This window comes from Gobio gobio (assembly GCF_949357685.1).
Source record: "Gobio gobio genome assembly, chromosome: 4".
Lineage (NCBI taxonomy): Eukaryota > Metazoa > Chordata > Actinopteri > Cypriniformes > Gobionidae > Gobio > Gobio gobio.
In genome coordinates, this window is record NC_137100.1 from 47,850,743 (window position 1) to 47,867,739 (window position 16,997).

General features: G+C 37.0%; 2 protein-coding genes across 3 annotated transcripts; one reads left to right on the plus strand and one right to left on the minus strand.

Annotated features, from left to right (window-relative positions):
* Window positions 1-764: 764 nt before the first annotated feature.
* Window positions 765-7,076, plus strand: tm4sf21a (transmembrane 4 L six family member 21a). Its single transcript, XM_079815672.1, has 5 exons — window positions 765-1,102; window positions 1,585-1,650; window positions 4,257-4,393; window positions 4,475-4,661; window positions 6,566-7,076. The coding sequence occupies exons 1-5, from the start codon at window positions 926-928 to the stop codon at window positions 6,572-6,574; spliced, it is 576 nt and encodes a 191-aa protein (XP_079671798.1). The 5' UTR covers window positions 765-925; the 3' UTR covers window positions 6,575-7,076.
* Window positions 6,910-16,763, minus strand: slc25a15b (solute carrier family 25 member 15b). 2 transcript variants are annotated; one of them, XR_013816401.1, is made up of 8 exons: window positions 16,595-16,763; window positions 15,920-16,004; window positions 14,034-14,292; window positions 12,885-13,022; window positions 12,621-12,796; window positions 8,794-8,952; window positions 8,130-8,708; window positions 6,911-7,980 (listed from the first exon to the last, which is right to left on the minus strand). XR_013816401.1 is itself a non-coding variant. In XM_079815671.1 (7 exons), the coding sequence occupies exons 2-7, from the start codon at window positions 15,972-15,974 to the stop codon at window positions 8,587-8,589; spliced, it is 909 nt and encodes a 302-aa protein (XP_079671797.1). In that variant the 5' UTR covers window positions 15,975-16,004; window positions 16,595-16,763; the 3' UTR covers window positions 6,910-8,586. The 2 variants fall into 2 exon arrangements, 1 of the variants encoding a protein (XP_079671797.1); XM_079815671.1 differs by having other exon boundaries at window positions 6,910-8,708.
* Between the last annotated feature and the right edge of the window lie 234 nt (window positions 16,764-16,997).

Here is a 16,997-nt window from a genome sequence, read left to right on the forward strand (position 1 = left end):
AACTGTGTGACAAACAAAATCTGTTTATAATCAGTCATTGCAAATTTGTTCTCCTGTAATAGAAATATTAACACAAAATGTTCAAAAGCATGGGAACTTTCTTGAGTGAAATAAGACAGCAGAATCAGATAGGCTGGGCAGCAACTGTCGATTAATAATTCCTCTTTTGTACTGGCAAAGAAAATGACACGGATATTCTTTTAGATAACACTATTTGTTTTACAGTGTCACTGCCATGGTGTTTTTCCCTCACTACGGAGACAGTCCAAAGTCCCATGATACATTTGGTTTATAGCACCCATCAAACATAATTTAGTCAGGTGAATACAACACACATCCCACACATTTCCCCGCAGTTCATCATTTCTTTCATGTCAGATCTCAGGCTGCAGCTAAATGATTATGTACTGTTTAATAAGTGTTATGACAACCAGTGACATTTCTGAATCTCCACAAATGTATAAATGGGTTATAGACTGTATTTTTTAATGTTTGATGATGGCTGTTTTAAAAGCTATAAAGTTTGTGTGTGATTGCAGAGATTCATGGGTTATAGTATTTGCTTGCCATGTACAAACAGTTGAAATGTTAACAAACACAAATCCCTCTAAAACAAGAGAACATAAAACAATATTTGTACAATTTTTATATTATATATAGTTCATTTAGAGATTCTCCAGAAAGGGTGCGGTTAGAGGAACTGGATTCAATAGGCTGGACTTATCTTAACTCAATAATAAATGACCAGCAGTGTTTATAAAAACACTGCACTCCGGCAGACAGACAACTTCAGGGTGTGTACGAGACTCAGAGACATCGACCAAACTTTTTGTCAAGCTCTTTTATCTAGGAGCTCTTTATATCAAATCCTGTACATATTACAGCCGTTATTCTCTGACTTCAGGATTAACACCCATCCAGCAGCATGTGTACAGGAAAATGTGCGCTTTGCGTCGGGACAAGTCTGTACCCATTGGCGGTCATCTCCATAATCTGTAATGTTATACTGTTTTTTCCTGGCTGGGATGTAAAGTACGCGCAGAACGGACAAATTACAGAGGAGGTCAAATACATGGGAGGACTGATTGGAGGGGGGATAATGGTAAGTCTGGTTATGTTTAATTGTAATATTGAACTATATATAAATTCAAATTCTATTTAAACATCATAGCGAGTATATGATACAATATATAGTGTAAATGATTCTCAGTTTAGTTTGGGGCTTGTCAGTCACATGTTTACTACAAATAAGCTGCCTTTGTAAGAAAATGCCAAGTCTTAATTTGATTTGGGAAAGGAATGTAAGAAAAAAAAAGAATGGAAAGGAAAGATTGTGCTTTGTTTTATAAGTAACCATGAGATATATATATACTGATGTTTCATGCGTAATGCCTATCACTCAAAGAGTGTGATTCTCCTAATAAGGTATTATAGTGGTGTCGCACCAAATGCGAATCAAAGTTAGTCAAATGTGAACAGGGGGACCTTTAAACATAAATGTACAAAATGCATTTATTGTGTGTTAGAGTCAATGTATCAAATTACATGAAATGATGAAAAAATACTTCCCTTTCTATCCTCCAGGTGTTGATTCCAGCATTTCACATTCACCTGACTGGAAAGCAGGGTTGCTGTGCTAATCGCTGTGGGGTGAGTGAGCAACCCTGCCACCGACAAACTCTTTATTTTTAGCCTGCAGTTTATAAATATCTAAAATCCTTTAGAAATTAAGTTATGAAGAGGATTTTCCACTAGACCTTTACAAGCTCAGGAGACATGATGCATTTGTCATGTTTAAAATAGAAATAGATTAAACCAAGGGTGCCAATTCCTGTTCCTGGAGATCTACCTTCCTGCAAAGTTCAGCTCCAACCCTGATCAAACACAACTGAACCAGCTATTTTTACGCCTAAATATATTCAAATGCAATAGCTAATAAAAGTAATTAAGTTAAATGTATATTAAAACACTGTTCTCAGCAACAAGGTTTTTCTCAACCCTGTTTAAAAACTGGCCTTGGCCTATTGCCATAAAGTGGTTATACTATTATATTTTATTATTATAGCTCACATCTGCATATTTTTTACTTCCACATAATGCATTAATTATATAAAAAATAAAATGTGTAATTTGTATTATTTTATAAAGAAACAAAATGGTCTATAATTTATTATTTAGAAGATATGAGACAATTTCAGTTTCCCTTTTTGTCCTTTTTTACTTTAATCTCTCACCATCAATACCTGTTTGCAATTTAGCATCTTCCGTTTATTGGCATCATGAAAGTTTGGTGTGAACTGTATGACGCCCTTTGGAGCAGTAGTTAAAAATTCAGAGTTAAAAAAAATCCACATTCAAACAAAAACTGACTTCCTGTTGGTCGGAGGTATTGATTGTAAATTAGAAAGTTGTCCGGCTAGATGAGAACAAATATATGTACAGAGTTTGGTGACTGTAGGTAAAACGTACCCCCCAATTTAGTCAAAAGGTGGCACTACTGAGCCCCTCCTACACCCCTTTTCTAAGGCTTTGCCCATGTCAGATGGCCGACAACTCTGATGTGATGTATGTCGAATTTCATGCAATTTGAAGAATAAAAAAAAACACCCAAAAAGAATATTAAAGTTTGACACGTTCCCATGACAACAGTATTAAGATACAAAGAAACTTTCACAGTTGTACATCAGCCGTGTCTTTACTCTTTACATTATTCTGACGAAGTTTAAAGCAAATTGGGTAAAAATTAAGAGGGTGATTTGAAAGCATTTTAAAAAATGCCACACAACCTGCTGCCAGTTGGTGGTGCTAGGACTTTTACTTACAAAAGTCATATCCATGGCCCTGTCCCAAATGGCACCCTAAACCCTCGCGGTCTTCCTCTGAGTCCGCACTTTCACGACTTAACGCCGCTTTGACTGCCGAGAAGAAGTCCCTTGCGTAGCTCGCACCAGTGTGGGCTCGGCAGAAGTGCGCATCTAGGGCGCATATCGACCTCAAAGTCGATTGTGGATTGTCTCGCGAGCACCCTTCTGAGACCTAAAATGACAAATGGGACACCCTGCAGTCTCGTTGACTTAACGGACAAGCGCATGCATCGGCCATTGTAAGTCCACAAGACTGAAAGTGCACATGAAGTGTGCCATTTGGGACAGGGCCCATGTAATCGGCCTCCAACAACAAACACACAGCTGAAATGTTATCAAAATCAGTCAATGTATGCAGAAGTTATAAATTACATCATGCTGACAGAGTTTGTTGCCGAGCAGATGAATTCCCTAGAAGGGGAATATCAAATTACAGAGCATGCGTTTTTCAAACAACCAAAAAGTTTCAAGAGTTAAGCATGTTAAGGGCCCGAAAGTGCCTGAAAGTTTGAAAAAAAAAAAATTACCTAAGGAAAACAGTAGGGCCGTTCGCCCCTTAGGGCTTGGGCGCTAAAAAAAAAAAAAAAAAAAAAAAAAAGGTCACATATATGCACAATAGTTAACAAATGACAACAAGAGTATACAGGCCAACAAATTGAAAACAGCAACCGGAAATACCCAAAATACCTTTAGAATTGAAGTCACATTACAAAGAACACCACATCCAAAAACACACAACTCTTATAAGTTGCTTGGGCAAAGACCTAAATCTATAACAGGCCAAATTAATTAAAAACCTGTTATGATGATATTGAGACACATAGGGCAGATATGTTTCTAGATGTGTTGTGAGATCAGTGCCTTATATTGTGAGTGGAGAACACAATCTTCCCAAAAAACACAATATAACAAATAAACATATTTAGAATGTAACTAAGTACATGTGGTGTACAACATTTGTCATGTGCTGGACAGACCGAAGTACAGACCTGTTTGAAAATACACAAGCGCTCCTCTGTTGGAAAAAAAAAATCTATAAAGATGTGACTCATGAGTCTGACATGTGGCTTTCAAGCATGTTGTTGTGTGATTGGGAAATCTTTCAAATTAAATTTGGGGATAATCCTTTAGAATAATTGCATGCAGTGTATGCTGCCTTCTATTTTTAACTAAGTCAAAAGTTTAGAATAGTTAAGTATAATATTAAGAATATTATTTTTGAAATAAATCTCTTATGTTTACCAAGGCTGAATTTATTTGATCAGAAATACAGTAAAACAGTAATATTGTGAAATATTATTACAATTTAAAATAACCGTTTGGTTTTTAATGTATTTTTTTATCAAATAAACGCAGCCTTAAATCATTCTCATGATGCATTTTCTATTTCAGATGTTCCTGTCTATTTTATTTGCAGCAGTGGGTGTAGCTGGCGCCCTTTATAGCTTCACAGTGGCTATGATGGGTCTAATCAATGGACCATACTGTAAATATTTACTTATTTTATGGGGAACTCCCTTTAAAAACGGGTAAGAGATACACCCCAGCTCTGTAAAGCATGTAATAGCACATTTTCTGTTTAAATATGTTGTTGTCTATATACCTCTCAGAAACGAGAGTTACCTTAAGGACCGTGGCACGTGGGGAACTTGCATTGAGCCAAATAATGTGGTGGAGTTTAACGTGGGTCTGTTCTCAACACTGCTGGTGACCAGCGCCGTGCAGCTCGTCCTCTGTGCCTCACAGATGATCAACGGCCTCTTCGGCTGCCTCTGTGGAACCTGCAAAGAGAAAGGGGTGAGACCATAGCGGTTGAGGTACCATTTGAGAAACAAAAAGAGATTGGTGAATGAGGAAAACACGAAAAGTTGTGGAACAATCTAATTCTAATACCTCAGAGTGAAAATAAATAGTATATATATTAGGGCTGTCAAAAGATTAATCGCGATTAATCGCATCCAAAATAAAAGTTTGTGTTTACATAATATATGTGTGTGTACTCTGTTAATTATTATTTACATATAAATACACACACAAGCATGTATATATTTAAGAAAAAAATAAAATTTTTATATATAAAACATTTATATTTATATATATAATATAGATTAAATAAATGTATATACAGTATATATATAAATAATAATTAACAGAGTACACACACATATATTATGTAAACACAAACTTTTATTTTGGATGCGATTATTAATCGCGATTAATCTTTTGACAGCCCTAATGTGTATATATATATATATATACTCTGTCGACGACGGTGAACAGTAAAAAATATCAGAACACTGAATGTCGCGACTGACCAATCAGAATCAAGTAGCCTACCAACGTGACGCAGCAAGGTTTAACCATAGGGTTTAACTTTACACTGTTTAGGATATTTTTTAAAAATATTTTAAATAATGAAATGTTAAGAAGTAAAATATATAAATATATTGAATATTTAAGATTCTCCACTACTTCCAGGTCACTAATCCAGTAACCAAATTTGTTGCATTGATCTTGTGAACTTAAGAGTTCATCAAAAATTGAGTTCATGCAGCTTGAAGGCTACTGTTAAAAATAAAAACAGTGCGCAAATTATCATTATTATATTTAATAAAAATAAAATTAAACTAAATGTAATTTTTTAAGTTGTCTAATGCTTTTGAACTCCACCGTATTTAAAGCAATTAATAAAATCAGTTTAGCAGCTTTAAGGCCTGTACACACGGGACGAATATCGCGCGCGCTTATCGCCAGCGTTTTTCGTGCCGTTTTTCGGCGCGTCTTGAGTGTTCACACCCAAGCGATTTTCACTGGCGCTGCGCCGAGTGAACGTGCACATTCAGTAGATGCGCTCCCGGTACACAAGATGGTGCTGCGGCGGCACTTTAAGCCTCTGACACTCGCTTGTCACACAGAAGGAGAAGAGAGACAGTATTTACGTGCTTGCCAAAACCATAGAAATATTATGTATATGGACAAAACCATTCACACACTTTTTGCTAACTGGCAAGCAGCATTAGCAGTTCATCTTCTTCTTTGTCTACTTACTACTACTTCTTCGTCGTATCAATGTGTGCTCGACAAGAGCGTTTTGTGCTTGAGCGCCACCAAGTCGTGTTTTACTGTCACTTCAGCAGCTCCAGGCACGTGAACAAAAGCGCCGATCTCATTGGTCGGCCAGTTTTTTACGCGCCGCGTCAAAATAAAAAAACGAACCCGAGGCGTTTTTTTTTTTAAATGACGCTTTTACGCCTGGCGTTTTGCGTGTCGGTGTGAACACTCACATTGGCGCCCATTGTTTAGTCCCGAGGCGTTAAACGTCGGCGATAAACGCGTGCGAAAATCGTCCCGGTGTGAACAGGCTATTAGCCGCATTTTACGCTAGCTGAATTAGCCATTTTTTATGCTTTATTTCATTTCCCTCTCTGTTACCTGAACTCTGCTCTTTAATCCAATTAAATTATAAATTACGATTTAATTGTTCACAACTTCACAAAAGCTAGGCCTAGGGCCTTACACTCAACAGAGCTATAAATTGGTCTGTATATTAATTACTGACGGACTACATGTCATCTAAAGGCTTGACTGGCCGTGTGTTCTTTTCTTTCCCCTTAATAATGTAATTAATAAATCTTAAGAGCATAAAAACGCTGCTGACATTGTACTATTGGCATTATCTTACAGTTTCTTTTATGTTTTAGCCTCTGTAATCCTTCACTGCTCCAGATGCCAGGGAGATCATATCTACCATCCAGCATCCCTTCTCAGTTAACAAGCGCCCTCTTGTGGAAGACTCTGAACATTTAAATAGAAGTATATTTGTTTCTGTGTACGGTCAACAATTTTAACTTTATTGCTGATGTTTTGGTTTAATACCTTTTTTTCTCTCCAAGAAACAGCTTATGTATAACAACTTCCAGAGTGAGTCATATTTTAAAGGAAAATTACCTAAATTAATGACATAACATGTGTTTTGTATCTACCTGTATTTTTATAGTTTAGAAATGAAATAAACATACTAAAAATAAACAATATCCAAACTGTTACACAATGTGGGAATTTGACTTTTATTCACATTTAATATTATACAATTGAATTCTCTCCAAAAATCTATGATTTTGTATCAAGTTAATTCAAAATCAATTAAAAACATTTCAAATAAGTCAAATACACATGCATGTAAAAAATAAAATAAAATACATTCCTGGTTTTACGATTTGATTTTGTAGATGGTTGGGGGTTCATCAACTATAGAATATTTCAGTACATTTCAAAGGTTATGATATTCCACAAAATGTAATACTGCAAAATTGTACTGCTTACATCAGTACAATAGTTTTAAATAATTTGAAAGATGTATGTAGGGTCTGTCCACTGTGTAAATATTTTCGGCAGAATGACTGAATGTACATACTGAATACAGAATGACTGACATACATAAACACACATATACAGCAGGGTCCAAAGTCTGAGAATGATCATCTGGGATTCAGATTTGACAAGGTTTCTCTTTTTGAGCATTTAAGACAAGGATACAATTACATTTATCATTCACCAGTTCTAGGCCAATATTAACCAAACCAAATGTGTTACTACTGTAAATGAAGCAAAAATGGGTTAATGAAAACATTTATATTACATTTTAAGAAATGCAAGCTAGAAGCATTTTCACAAGGTTGTCTCAGGCTTTTGAACCCAACCCAACGCCACCAAATTTAAAAGCAAGTGAAGGAAATACTTTAAACTATGAATAAGGCACTCACCTCATCTCAAATATGACAAAACTAAATACAAACATACAAAGAATACATATCTTGACTGAACAAAATAAATACAGACTACAAAGTGTATTCCTAAAACTACAATTAGATCGACAGTTAGCAGTCCAGTCATTCTAGCTTAATCTCAAATGTTCCTCATTTTTTTCTATTAGCGTTTAAAAGATAATTGCATAGTTACAGTATATTCTACAGAACATTTAGACTTAAAAAAAGGCAAAATTACAGTGAGGTAGACTGCAAATTGCATGTTTGTAGACTGCAGGGTGCGAAATGCGAAAAGGTAGGCATGATGGGACTAGCGTACAATAAAGTTTCTAGACCAGTGGTTTTCAAACCTGTCCCGGAGGCACCCCAGCCCTGCTCATTTCGGTGTCTCCCTCATTTATCACACCTGACCCAACTCAACTGTTGATTCAACTGCAATAACTAAATTGTGTGTGTCTGATAAGGGAGACTGGGGTGCCTCCAGGACAGGTTTGAAAACCGTTCTAGACCATCACATCAAGGTTAAGCCACATGCACACCTTAGTAATGATTAAAAAAAATTACAAATGGTAACACTTTACAGTAAAGTTCAATTTTTGAACATTGTGCTGTAAATGTACATTTTTACACATACCAAAATATTAACATTATATTGTCTAAATTTACATTAATGCAATATAAACAAATGAATTAATGAATAAACAATACTATATTCATACATTAACCTAAATCAATAAAGGCTTATTCATTGATAGTTCATGATACCTAATGCATTAACTCAACAACTAGAACCTTGTTGTAAAGTGATGTCAAATAAATAATATGTTAGAGAATGTGCACAAAGCATGGCATCCAGACTGAAAGGCTGTAGACTTGCCATGGCGAATTAGAAGCAGCTAATTTAAAAAACGCTAAAAACTCAACAAGAGAAAATAATGTGCACTGTTAATAAGGGGTCAGCTGTCAAACTGTGCCATCATGATTTTGCGGCTGGCTTCATAACCTAAAAACAAAGCACCGTTGGCCGGAAACGTACGGATCATTGTGGGAGTCAAACCAGAATATAGAGCCCTTACACCTGAAAATGAGGAGAAAACAGATTTAAATAGTTGTGTGATTTTATACATAATATCACTTAGCATAGCAAAACACCTTTCTCTTACCTTCTGTTCTGAAGATATGCATGAACGTCTTAAAGAAGCCAGACTGCCTGCTTGTCATGGACATGACCTGTATCCTGGATTTAACACAGTCCATTGGGTAAACCACAAGCCAGAGACAAGCTCCTCCAAGACCTCCACTGAACACAATGGGGGCTACACCTACAAAACACAGACACACCAATTCATCAAACATGGACGTCATGTCACATCTCAGAATATATACACCACACAAATAAAAGTTTTTTTGTCGGAGTGTATGTTCCATGAAGAACCTTTAATATCCAAAGAACCTTTCCATTGCACAAAATGTTATTTGTAGCAGAGAAAGGTTCTTTAGACCATAAAATGGTTTTAAAAAATGGTTCTTCAAAGAACCTCACACAAAACGGTTCTCCAGGGAACCAAAAATGGTCCTTCTATGGCATCGCCATGAAAACCCCTTTTTGGTTCTTCCTGGCACCTTTATTTCTAAGGGGGTATTACCCGTCGTGGACAGTAATTAAATGTTATATTAAGTACATTTTTCAAGTATCACTTCAAGTATTATACTACAATTACAAAGCATATCATACTTTTTACTCCACTACATTTCATAAATCATGTCGTTACTCGTCATTTTGAACTGGAAATAGCGGTGTCTGATTTGTGAACAAGCTGATTATTTTCAATTAACCTACTAAATCGTTTCGCAAATCTAACTGAACGGTTCATTTGTCAATTAGACCGATCCAATTGCATCTGTTCGAGAGTCAACAGCTCCCAAATAATTCAAATTATCCGGTCAGAGAGGGTCTCCAGTTAGCAATTCACCGAATTCCCAAGTCGGACTCAAAATGAACCAAGAACAGGAGATCCTCTGAGAAAAGTAAGTTACCAATCACGAATTTTAGGATTTATTATTGTAAATGAATATCATATTTAGGTCACGACTATCACTTGTTTGTGAACTAAATCTGCTGTAAAAGGGCGAGCAGTTTAAGCATGAAATGCTTGAATGTGGACTTGTCTATATTTGTGTGTGTATAACTGCCTGAACAGGGTAGGTTTTAGGTAAAATCTAAACAATGTTAAAATAACGCAAATTAAAGGGATAGTTCACCCAAAAATGAAAATTCTGTCATCATTTAGTCACGCTCAAGTTGTTACAAACCTGTATAAATGTCTTTTTTCTGCTGAACACAAAGGATGATATTTGGAAGAATGTTTGTAACCAAGCAGATCTCGGCAGCCATTGACTACCATAGTGTGTGTGGGGGGGGGGGGGGGGGTATTTTAAAAACTATGGTTTTAAAATAATAAACTTTAGTGTCTAAATAATCTTCCTTATTGACTAGTACTGGCTACTTGGAAATTCATAGACTGAGCTGTAACATATTTAATCTCTATCTGTGTGTCTAGTACATTATAATCAGGGCCTAAAACTAACTTTTTGTCACACCTGCCAATGGTCTGTGACTTGAGAAAATGTACAAGGTGCACTATGTAACTTTTCTGTCCACTACAGGTCACCTGTTCAAAACAAAGGCGTAGTTTGATGACGCTACATTCAAGCGCAGAATCTTGGGACATGTGGTCTTCACTAGGGTTGGGAACCGAGAACCGGTTCTTATTCAGAACCGAAACTGATTTTTGAAAAATACCAGAACCGCGCGAAATTCCTAAGTTTCGGTTCCGAAAACGGTTCTGGTGCAATGTGTGTGCGAAGCGCTGGAAGCGTATCCTTTCATAGCGAGTGACAGCCAGTGTTGCCAAGTCCGTGGTTTTCCCGCTTTCCCGTTTTCCACTGTTGCCGCGGGCTGTGTTTCATGTCCGCGGGTTGAAGCGATTGTGCAATTGTACAGGTTTTGTTGTGAAAACCTGGCAACCCTGGCTCACCTCATCATGAATATTAATTACGTTGCCTGCCGCTTCCAGGAGGGCAACGCAGTTCAGCACTGAAAGCCCTCGCGCTACACATTTATGGTTTTGCGTCAGATATTTTCTCGTTGACCACCAGCATGGCGAAGAGAAAGTCACAAGTATGGATTCATTTCCAAAGAATGAATGATAATGAAGCAAAATGTGAAAAGTTAATAACATGCAAAGGAGGCTGCACTAGCAATTTGACAAAACATTTGCTACAGCACAGAGTGCCTCAGGGCTTATACCAGATTTATAGTGTAAGGCCTATATATATATATATATATATGTATGTCAACCGTTGAGTCACCATGGTTTAGGTAAGCGTTTAGGCACAATTACCTTTGTAATGCTGAATTGCAATTTATTATTTACAAGTTCACTGAATAACTGAATTACTATTAAATTAATATACAACTAATTAATAAATATAACTAATAAATATAATTTATAACTTGGTTTTATTCAGAGACAGAGAGATAAAATGTAATAAGACAATTTCAGAGGTGTTCATTTGAAAAACAATGTGTTGCAAGAATGGCTTAATTAATACTGTAATATATGTACAGTACAGGACTTTTTTTACATCGCCAACCTGTAAATTAATTTTAGAGCAAGTAATAAACACAAAATGGATTGTTTGAGTTGCGTATTGTGCCTTTTTCCTTTACCACTATTTGTGTAATAATTTTAATGGAACCGGAATCGGAACCGGAATCGTTAGGCGGAACCGAAACCGGAACCGGAACCGGAAAATTTCTCACGATTCCCAACCCTAGTCTTCACCTTACAGCCAGTGGAAAATAACCGGGATAGGACTGCGATTATTAACGTTACTGTAGTATGAAGCGGAGTGTTGTGGAGCTGAACAAGGCCGCTGGAGCGATTGTTAATACGATGAAGGCAACACACGCCTCGCAAGCAGAAGGACTTTTATTATGCCACAGTCGCCGGCGCCACTTCCGCTTTTCCAGTCATGAGTATGAGGTAACGCAGCTCTGTTTATCATATTAGATACATCGGAGTGTGTTGAAAATGAAGTTATGATGTTACTCTGTGCGTTTGCTCTGCGGCTGCTATGACACTTGTTGCACACTAAAGTAAGAGTAACCATTTCTGCTAAATAAAACCGGAAACCGAGAGTATAATTACAAATAGTTGGAGACATTTGGGATATTGTAAGTACTCAACTGAACAAAATATATAACACTGGCCTAGTGGTTTTTGGATATTTTAATGAAAAAAATTTACACAGTGCACCTTTAAAGTTACAAAGGTTATTCAGTCAAGAGCAATGAGTGAATGTTCTGTCTTTTGTTGTTTGATTTACAGTTCAAAAGTTTCGGGGTCAGTAAGATTTTTACAATTTTCAAAGTCAAGTTACACAAATGTATGCTCACCAAGATTGGACTAATGTTTTATACTACAGTAATATAGTGAAATATTACAATTTAAAATAACTGTTTTCTATTTCAATATATAAAATGTCATGTATTCCAGTGATGGCAAAGCCAAACCAGTCGTCAGTGTCACATGATCCTTCAGAAATCATTCTAAGATTTGGTGAAATAAACAAATCTTACTGACCTCAAACTTTTGAAGGGAAGTGTATATACTGGTCTTTTTTACCAGAAAGAAGGGACTGAGCATGATTTTTCACAGTAAAATCCTGTCGCTATCAATAGAGTTAACTTCATGACCAGCTCTATTTAACACAAAGAGTCCATTGTTTACTGACTGATTTTAATGTTTGTTCTTGTCCTCCTAATAACTGACTCAGGTATGCCATCTCATTAAATAAAAACCAGAAAATACCAGCCCAATCAATAAATGAGAAACCAAGTATGCTGTTAGTCATCATGTTGTCAATATTTTTAGATAAGGTAGTAGATAAGATGTAGGAACTGTAACTTTAGCTGTTTCCATACCTATGTCATCCTTGCCGCAGTGCATGTACTCTGCAAAGAGAGAGCGAGACAGCTCGTATGCTCCAAAGAAACAGAAATATCCAGGCACCTCACGGGCAATAGTGGTGGTTAAACCTAGGAAGAACCCTGCAGGACCCTCATTATGCATAATGGACTTTATCACCGACCAAACCGAGCTGAAAACACATACAGATGTAATGAGACAAGAGATAAACAATATCATGAGTAATACTAGCTCCGTGGAAAGGAAAGCTCAATCTTTACTTCTGACTTCGAGCGATCTTGCCGGAGGTGGCCATCTCATGCATAGCCTGCAGTCGGCACTTCACCAGCTCAGTGGGACACAAGACCAGAGAGGAGAAAACAGAGGCCACAGAGCCTGCGCACGCTTTCTGCATGTCACTGCAAACACATAGAAAATTAAAAAATTTATAAAATTGTAATGTACTTACATTTTTTGATCGATAATGATATATACGTTTATATACACTACTCAAAAGTTCTTAAGATTTTTAAGTTCTTAGTACGATTTTATTTTTTATTTTTTGAAAGAAATCAATACAAGGATACAAATTAATACAAACTAATAAGCAAGGACACATTAAATTAATCAAAAGTAAAAGTAAAGATATTTCTAATGTTACAAAAGATGTCTATTTCAAATAAATGCTGTTCTTTTCAACTTTCTATTTAATCAAAGGATTCTGAGAAAATGTATCAGTTTCCACAAAAAATATTCAGCAGCACAACTGTTTTCTACATTGATAATAATAAAGGTTTTAAAACACCAGATCAGCATATGAGAATGATTTCTGAAGGATCATGTGACACTGAAGACTGAAGTAATAAAAATTCAGCTTTGCGTCACAGGAATAAAATACATTTGAAAATAAATTCAAATAGAGTTATAAAAAGTTATTTTAAATTGTATAACATCATAATCATAATAATATTTCCCAATATTACTGTTTTTACTGTATTTTTTGATCAAATAAATGCAGCATCGGTTTCAAAACCCTTAGAAAATGTTGCCCAAACTTTTGAACAACATTTTTTGTGAAAGTGATTTAAAAACATCTAAAAAAAAATGTACACCTCAGTGACAACTTTTCACAGAGAATAAATTATTTAAAAAAAACACACCTCATCAACCTTCTCTGCATCCCTTTTTAATTCAAGCAAAAAAGCAAAACCCTTCCATCATGCATTTCTTTTTGGCAACTATACTAGATAGTATTCCTGTAGCTCAAACAGTAGAGCACGGCGCTAGCAACCCCAAGGTCATGGGTTCAATTTCCAGGGAATGCATGAAATGATAAACTTCAATGCAATGCAAGTTGCGTTGGATACCGTACCATCTGACAAAATGCATAAATGTAAATGTACTATTTGTGACACACAAATAGAACTTGCCTGAGCACAGCCCCTTTCTCTTGACCAGAGACGTAGCACACCACCTCCTGGCAAAAGCCATAGCACATGAAGAGCACAGAGTTCTCCGCGATGTTGGCCATGAGGGCTGGCGAGGTACCTTGATACAGCCCTCGAAGGCCCACCTGTCTGTATGTTGTCATAAAACAGTGCACAAAGCCTCTGTACAAAGTGGGGAATGTCTGCATTTTCACCTTAGCCGTGTCCAAAGGTTGACCACTAAATACACAAGCTGTGCCCCCTAAAGCGGAAAGAAGAGCAGAAGAACAGAAAGAGAGATTTTTTTCTCTTGTCAATGAAAATTAAAATGACATCTTTAACTTTCAGTAATCATTATATAAATACATTTGTTTGTATATTGCTCTTCTTTGTTGTTACAAACTTGAATTGAGTTTGTAATTGGTACTATTTTGGCATTATAACTTTGATCCCATAGTTTAAAATGACAGAATTAAATAAAGTGTTAACAGAAATTAAAGGAGACATAGGCCGTGTTTCCACAGCAGGAACTTTTCCCAGGAACTAGGGACTTTGGGTGTGGTACTCGGTGTGTTTCGACACGACAAGGTAGTACTTTTTTTCAAAGTTAAGGAACTTCCAGGGGTGGGACTTGGGCGCTGAACATGCTGATTGGTTAAATCCACGCGTCATTTTACTTCAACCACCATTTTTAAAAGTGTGTTGCGGCGCGTGCAGAAAGAGTTGTTTGCTATTCGCATCAAAATGGAGTTTAAATATGACTGATGGACAGACGACAAGGTTCAGGCTTTATTAAAGCTACACTGTGTGATATTTCCCCCCCATCTAGTGGTGAAAAGGTATATGACCATCCAGTGAATATTAGTTTCTGTTCCTCTCAATTCCGATTTCGTTTTAACTCCTACGGTGGGCGATTTAGTCCAAGATTAACATGGCTTCCAGTTCGACCTCGTCCACATTCTACACGGTGCCATCGAGTGTTAAAAGGCGAAGCTTGAATTTACGGGTATGTCCCTCTTTGGCTAATGTACTTTCAAGATGGAGGGGCAACATGGCGACCGGCATTCAAACCCCTCACCCGCATGTATTTTCAATGGCATATTATAAACTTACGAGAATACATTATTACTTGAAAGAAGTAAATATACATTAATGAGCACATATATTTTTGAAAGAACTAAGTGTTTTTAGCTAAGAATAAACAAAAAAATTTACACAGTGTAGCTTTAAGCTTATATGTGGAGGACGAAGTCACCGGACTAATTTGCCTAATCTTCACGGTACTTTAGACCATGATGGAAACGCAGACAGCAACAGGTCTGGGGGGAAAAAGTTCCTGGGACAAAATGTTCCAGGTAATTTCGTTGGAAACGCGGCTATTGTATCCGAGTTATGAAGCAATGATCTACAACTAATCCACAAACAGTAGCATATATTGCAAACTTTTTTTTATTTATTGCAATTTTAACAAACAGTGGATACAATAATACACAAACAATCTTTCAGACATGCATTACAAACTTCCTCACCCACTTATCAGTATGATCTAAGCTGGACAGAACAGGGCTGTGTTTCTAGACCATTGGTGGCAATGGTTCTTCGATTTATTTAGGCTTACAATGCTTTTGGGAAACACAGCCCTGGTCAGTGAGTGTGTATGTGTGTGTGGTGCGGTGCGGTGCAGAGACTGCGGAGACAATAGGTCTAGGCTGTGAAACCACAGAGGTAAGCAAAAAACACACAGCTCAAAGGTCAGATAAGGACTGACAAAAGGGTTTCCATTGCAGGTGGTGGTGCCGAAATAAAGTGTATCCTACTCTATCATCATAGGGCCCAGGACAATGTTCCCAAATGACTCTCCAAAATGAGATGATGCAAGGTGATGTTACCTATAGCTCCAGCAGAGAGGTCTATTATTGCCTGAACCACGGGATGTGGTGCCATGGTGAAATGTGCCAAGTGCTCCAAGAACTCCTAATTCAAAGATATGTGCAAAAGATGGGACAGAGAGTCAGAGGAAAACATAAGAACACTTAAAACTTTAAGTTAAACAAGTAAATTGACTTTGATTTGTAGAAAGTAAACCCCTACAAAATCCCAAACTGCTTACTGTGGAACGTTCCCCTCATTGGTTGCAGAACGTTTGAAGTTTAACTAATAGGTTGTAGATTAATAAAGTTATTTACAAGACTTGCATCAGCAGACAAAATGGAGCTGAATCTCAAGTTTCATATAGTAACAGTTCAGGGCGCCGACTGGAGAAATTAAGCCACAATGCCACGATGACAGACCATGTGGTGTTAAAAAAACTCACACAAAGCCATGCACTTCAACCACAGCGATGTTAGTTATCTTTACGCCTTAATTTCAGATGCAATATTTTGCTACTGTGTACGTGTGACTGTCTTTAATGGGACGCAAAATAAAATAACATAAAAACTGCTCGTTACAGACAGAAGTGTTTTTTGCACCACCTGGACTGAGCACTATGGATAGCGAGATTGAACACCTAAAAAGTAAAGCGTACATTTCACACTAGAAAAAAAATCACCAAGAATGCCTACCTTATGAATTACACGAAAGCGCTCAAAACGAAAATATGTATCCAGATGGTTTGATTCATGCTGGCTGCTTACTGAACTGACACATTTGCGATTAGATGAATCATGACCTCTCGCCAGGAATCCGTATGTAACGACAGTAGCGATGTCTGGTGATTCGTGAACGAATTGTTCAATTGAATCGAATCTTTTAAATGAATCCATTATCATAACGACTCGGCCACGAAGCACGCACACACACACACACACACACACACACACACACACACACACACACACACACACACACACACACACACACACACACACACACACACACACACACACACACACACACACACACACACACACACACACACACACACACACACACACACACACACACACATATAAATATAAGAATAAA

Excerpts from the sequence above, each read along its gene's own strand:
- slc25a15b (XM_079815671.1), bottom strand. The coding sequence starts at position 15,974 with ATGGCACCACATCCCGTGGTTCAGGCAATAATAGACCTCTCTGCTGGA. Across the intron at positions 13,023-14,033 it reads GAGAAAGGGGCTGTGCTCAG|TGACATGCAGAAAGCGTGCG; the intron begins GCAAGTTCTATT and ends ATGTGTTTGCAG. Across the intron at positions 8,709-8,793 it reads GCATATCTTCAGAACAGAAG|GTGTAAGGGCTCTATATTCT; the intron begins GTAAGAGAAAGG and ends CCTCATTTTCAG.
- tm4sf21a (XM_079815672.1), top strand. The coding sequence starts at position 926 with ATGTGTACAGGAAAATGTGCGCTTTGCGTCGGGACAAGTCTGTACCCA. Across the intron at positions 1,103-1,584 it reads TGATTGGAGGGGGGATAATG|GTGTTGATTCCAGCATTTCA; the intron begins GTAAGTCTGGTT and ends TCTATCCTCCAG. Across the intron at positions 1,651-4,256 it reads GCTGTGCTAATCGCTGTGGG|ATGTTCCTGTCTATTTTATT; the intron begins GTGAGTGAGCAA and ends TTTCTATTTCAG.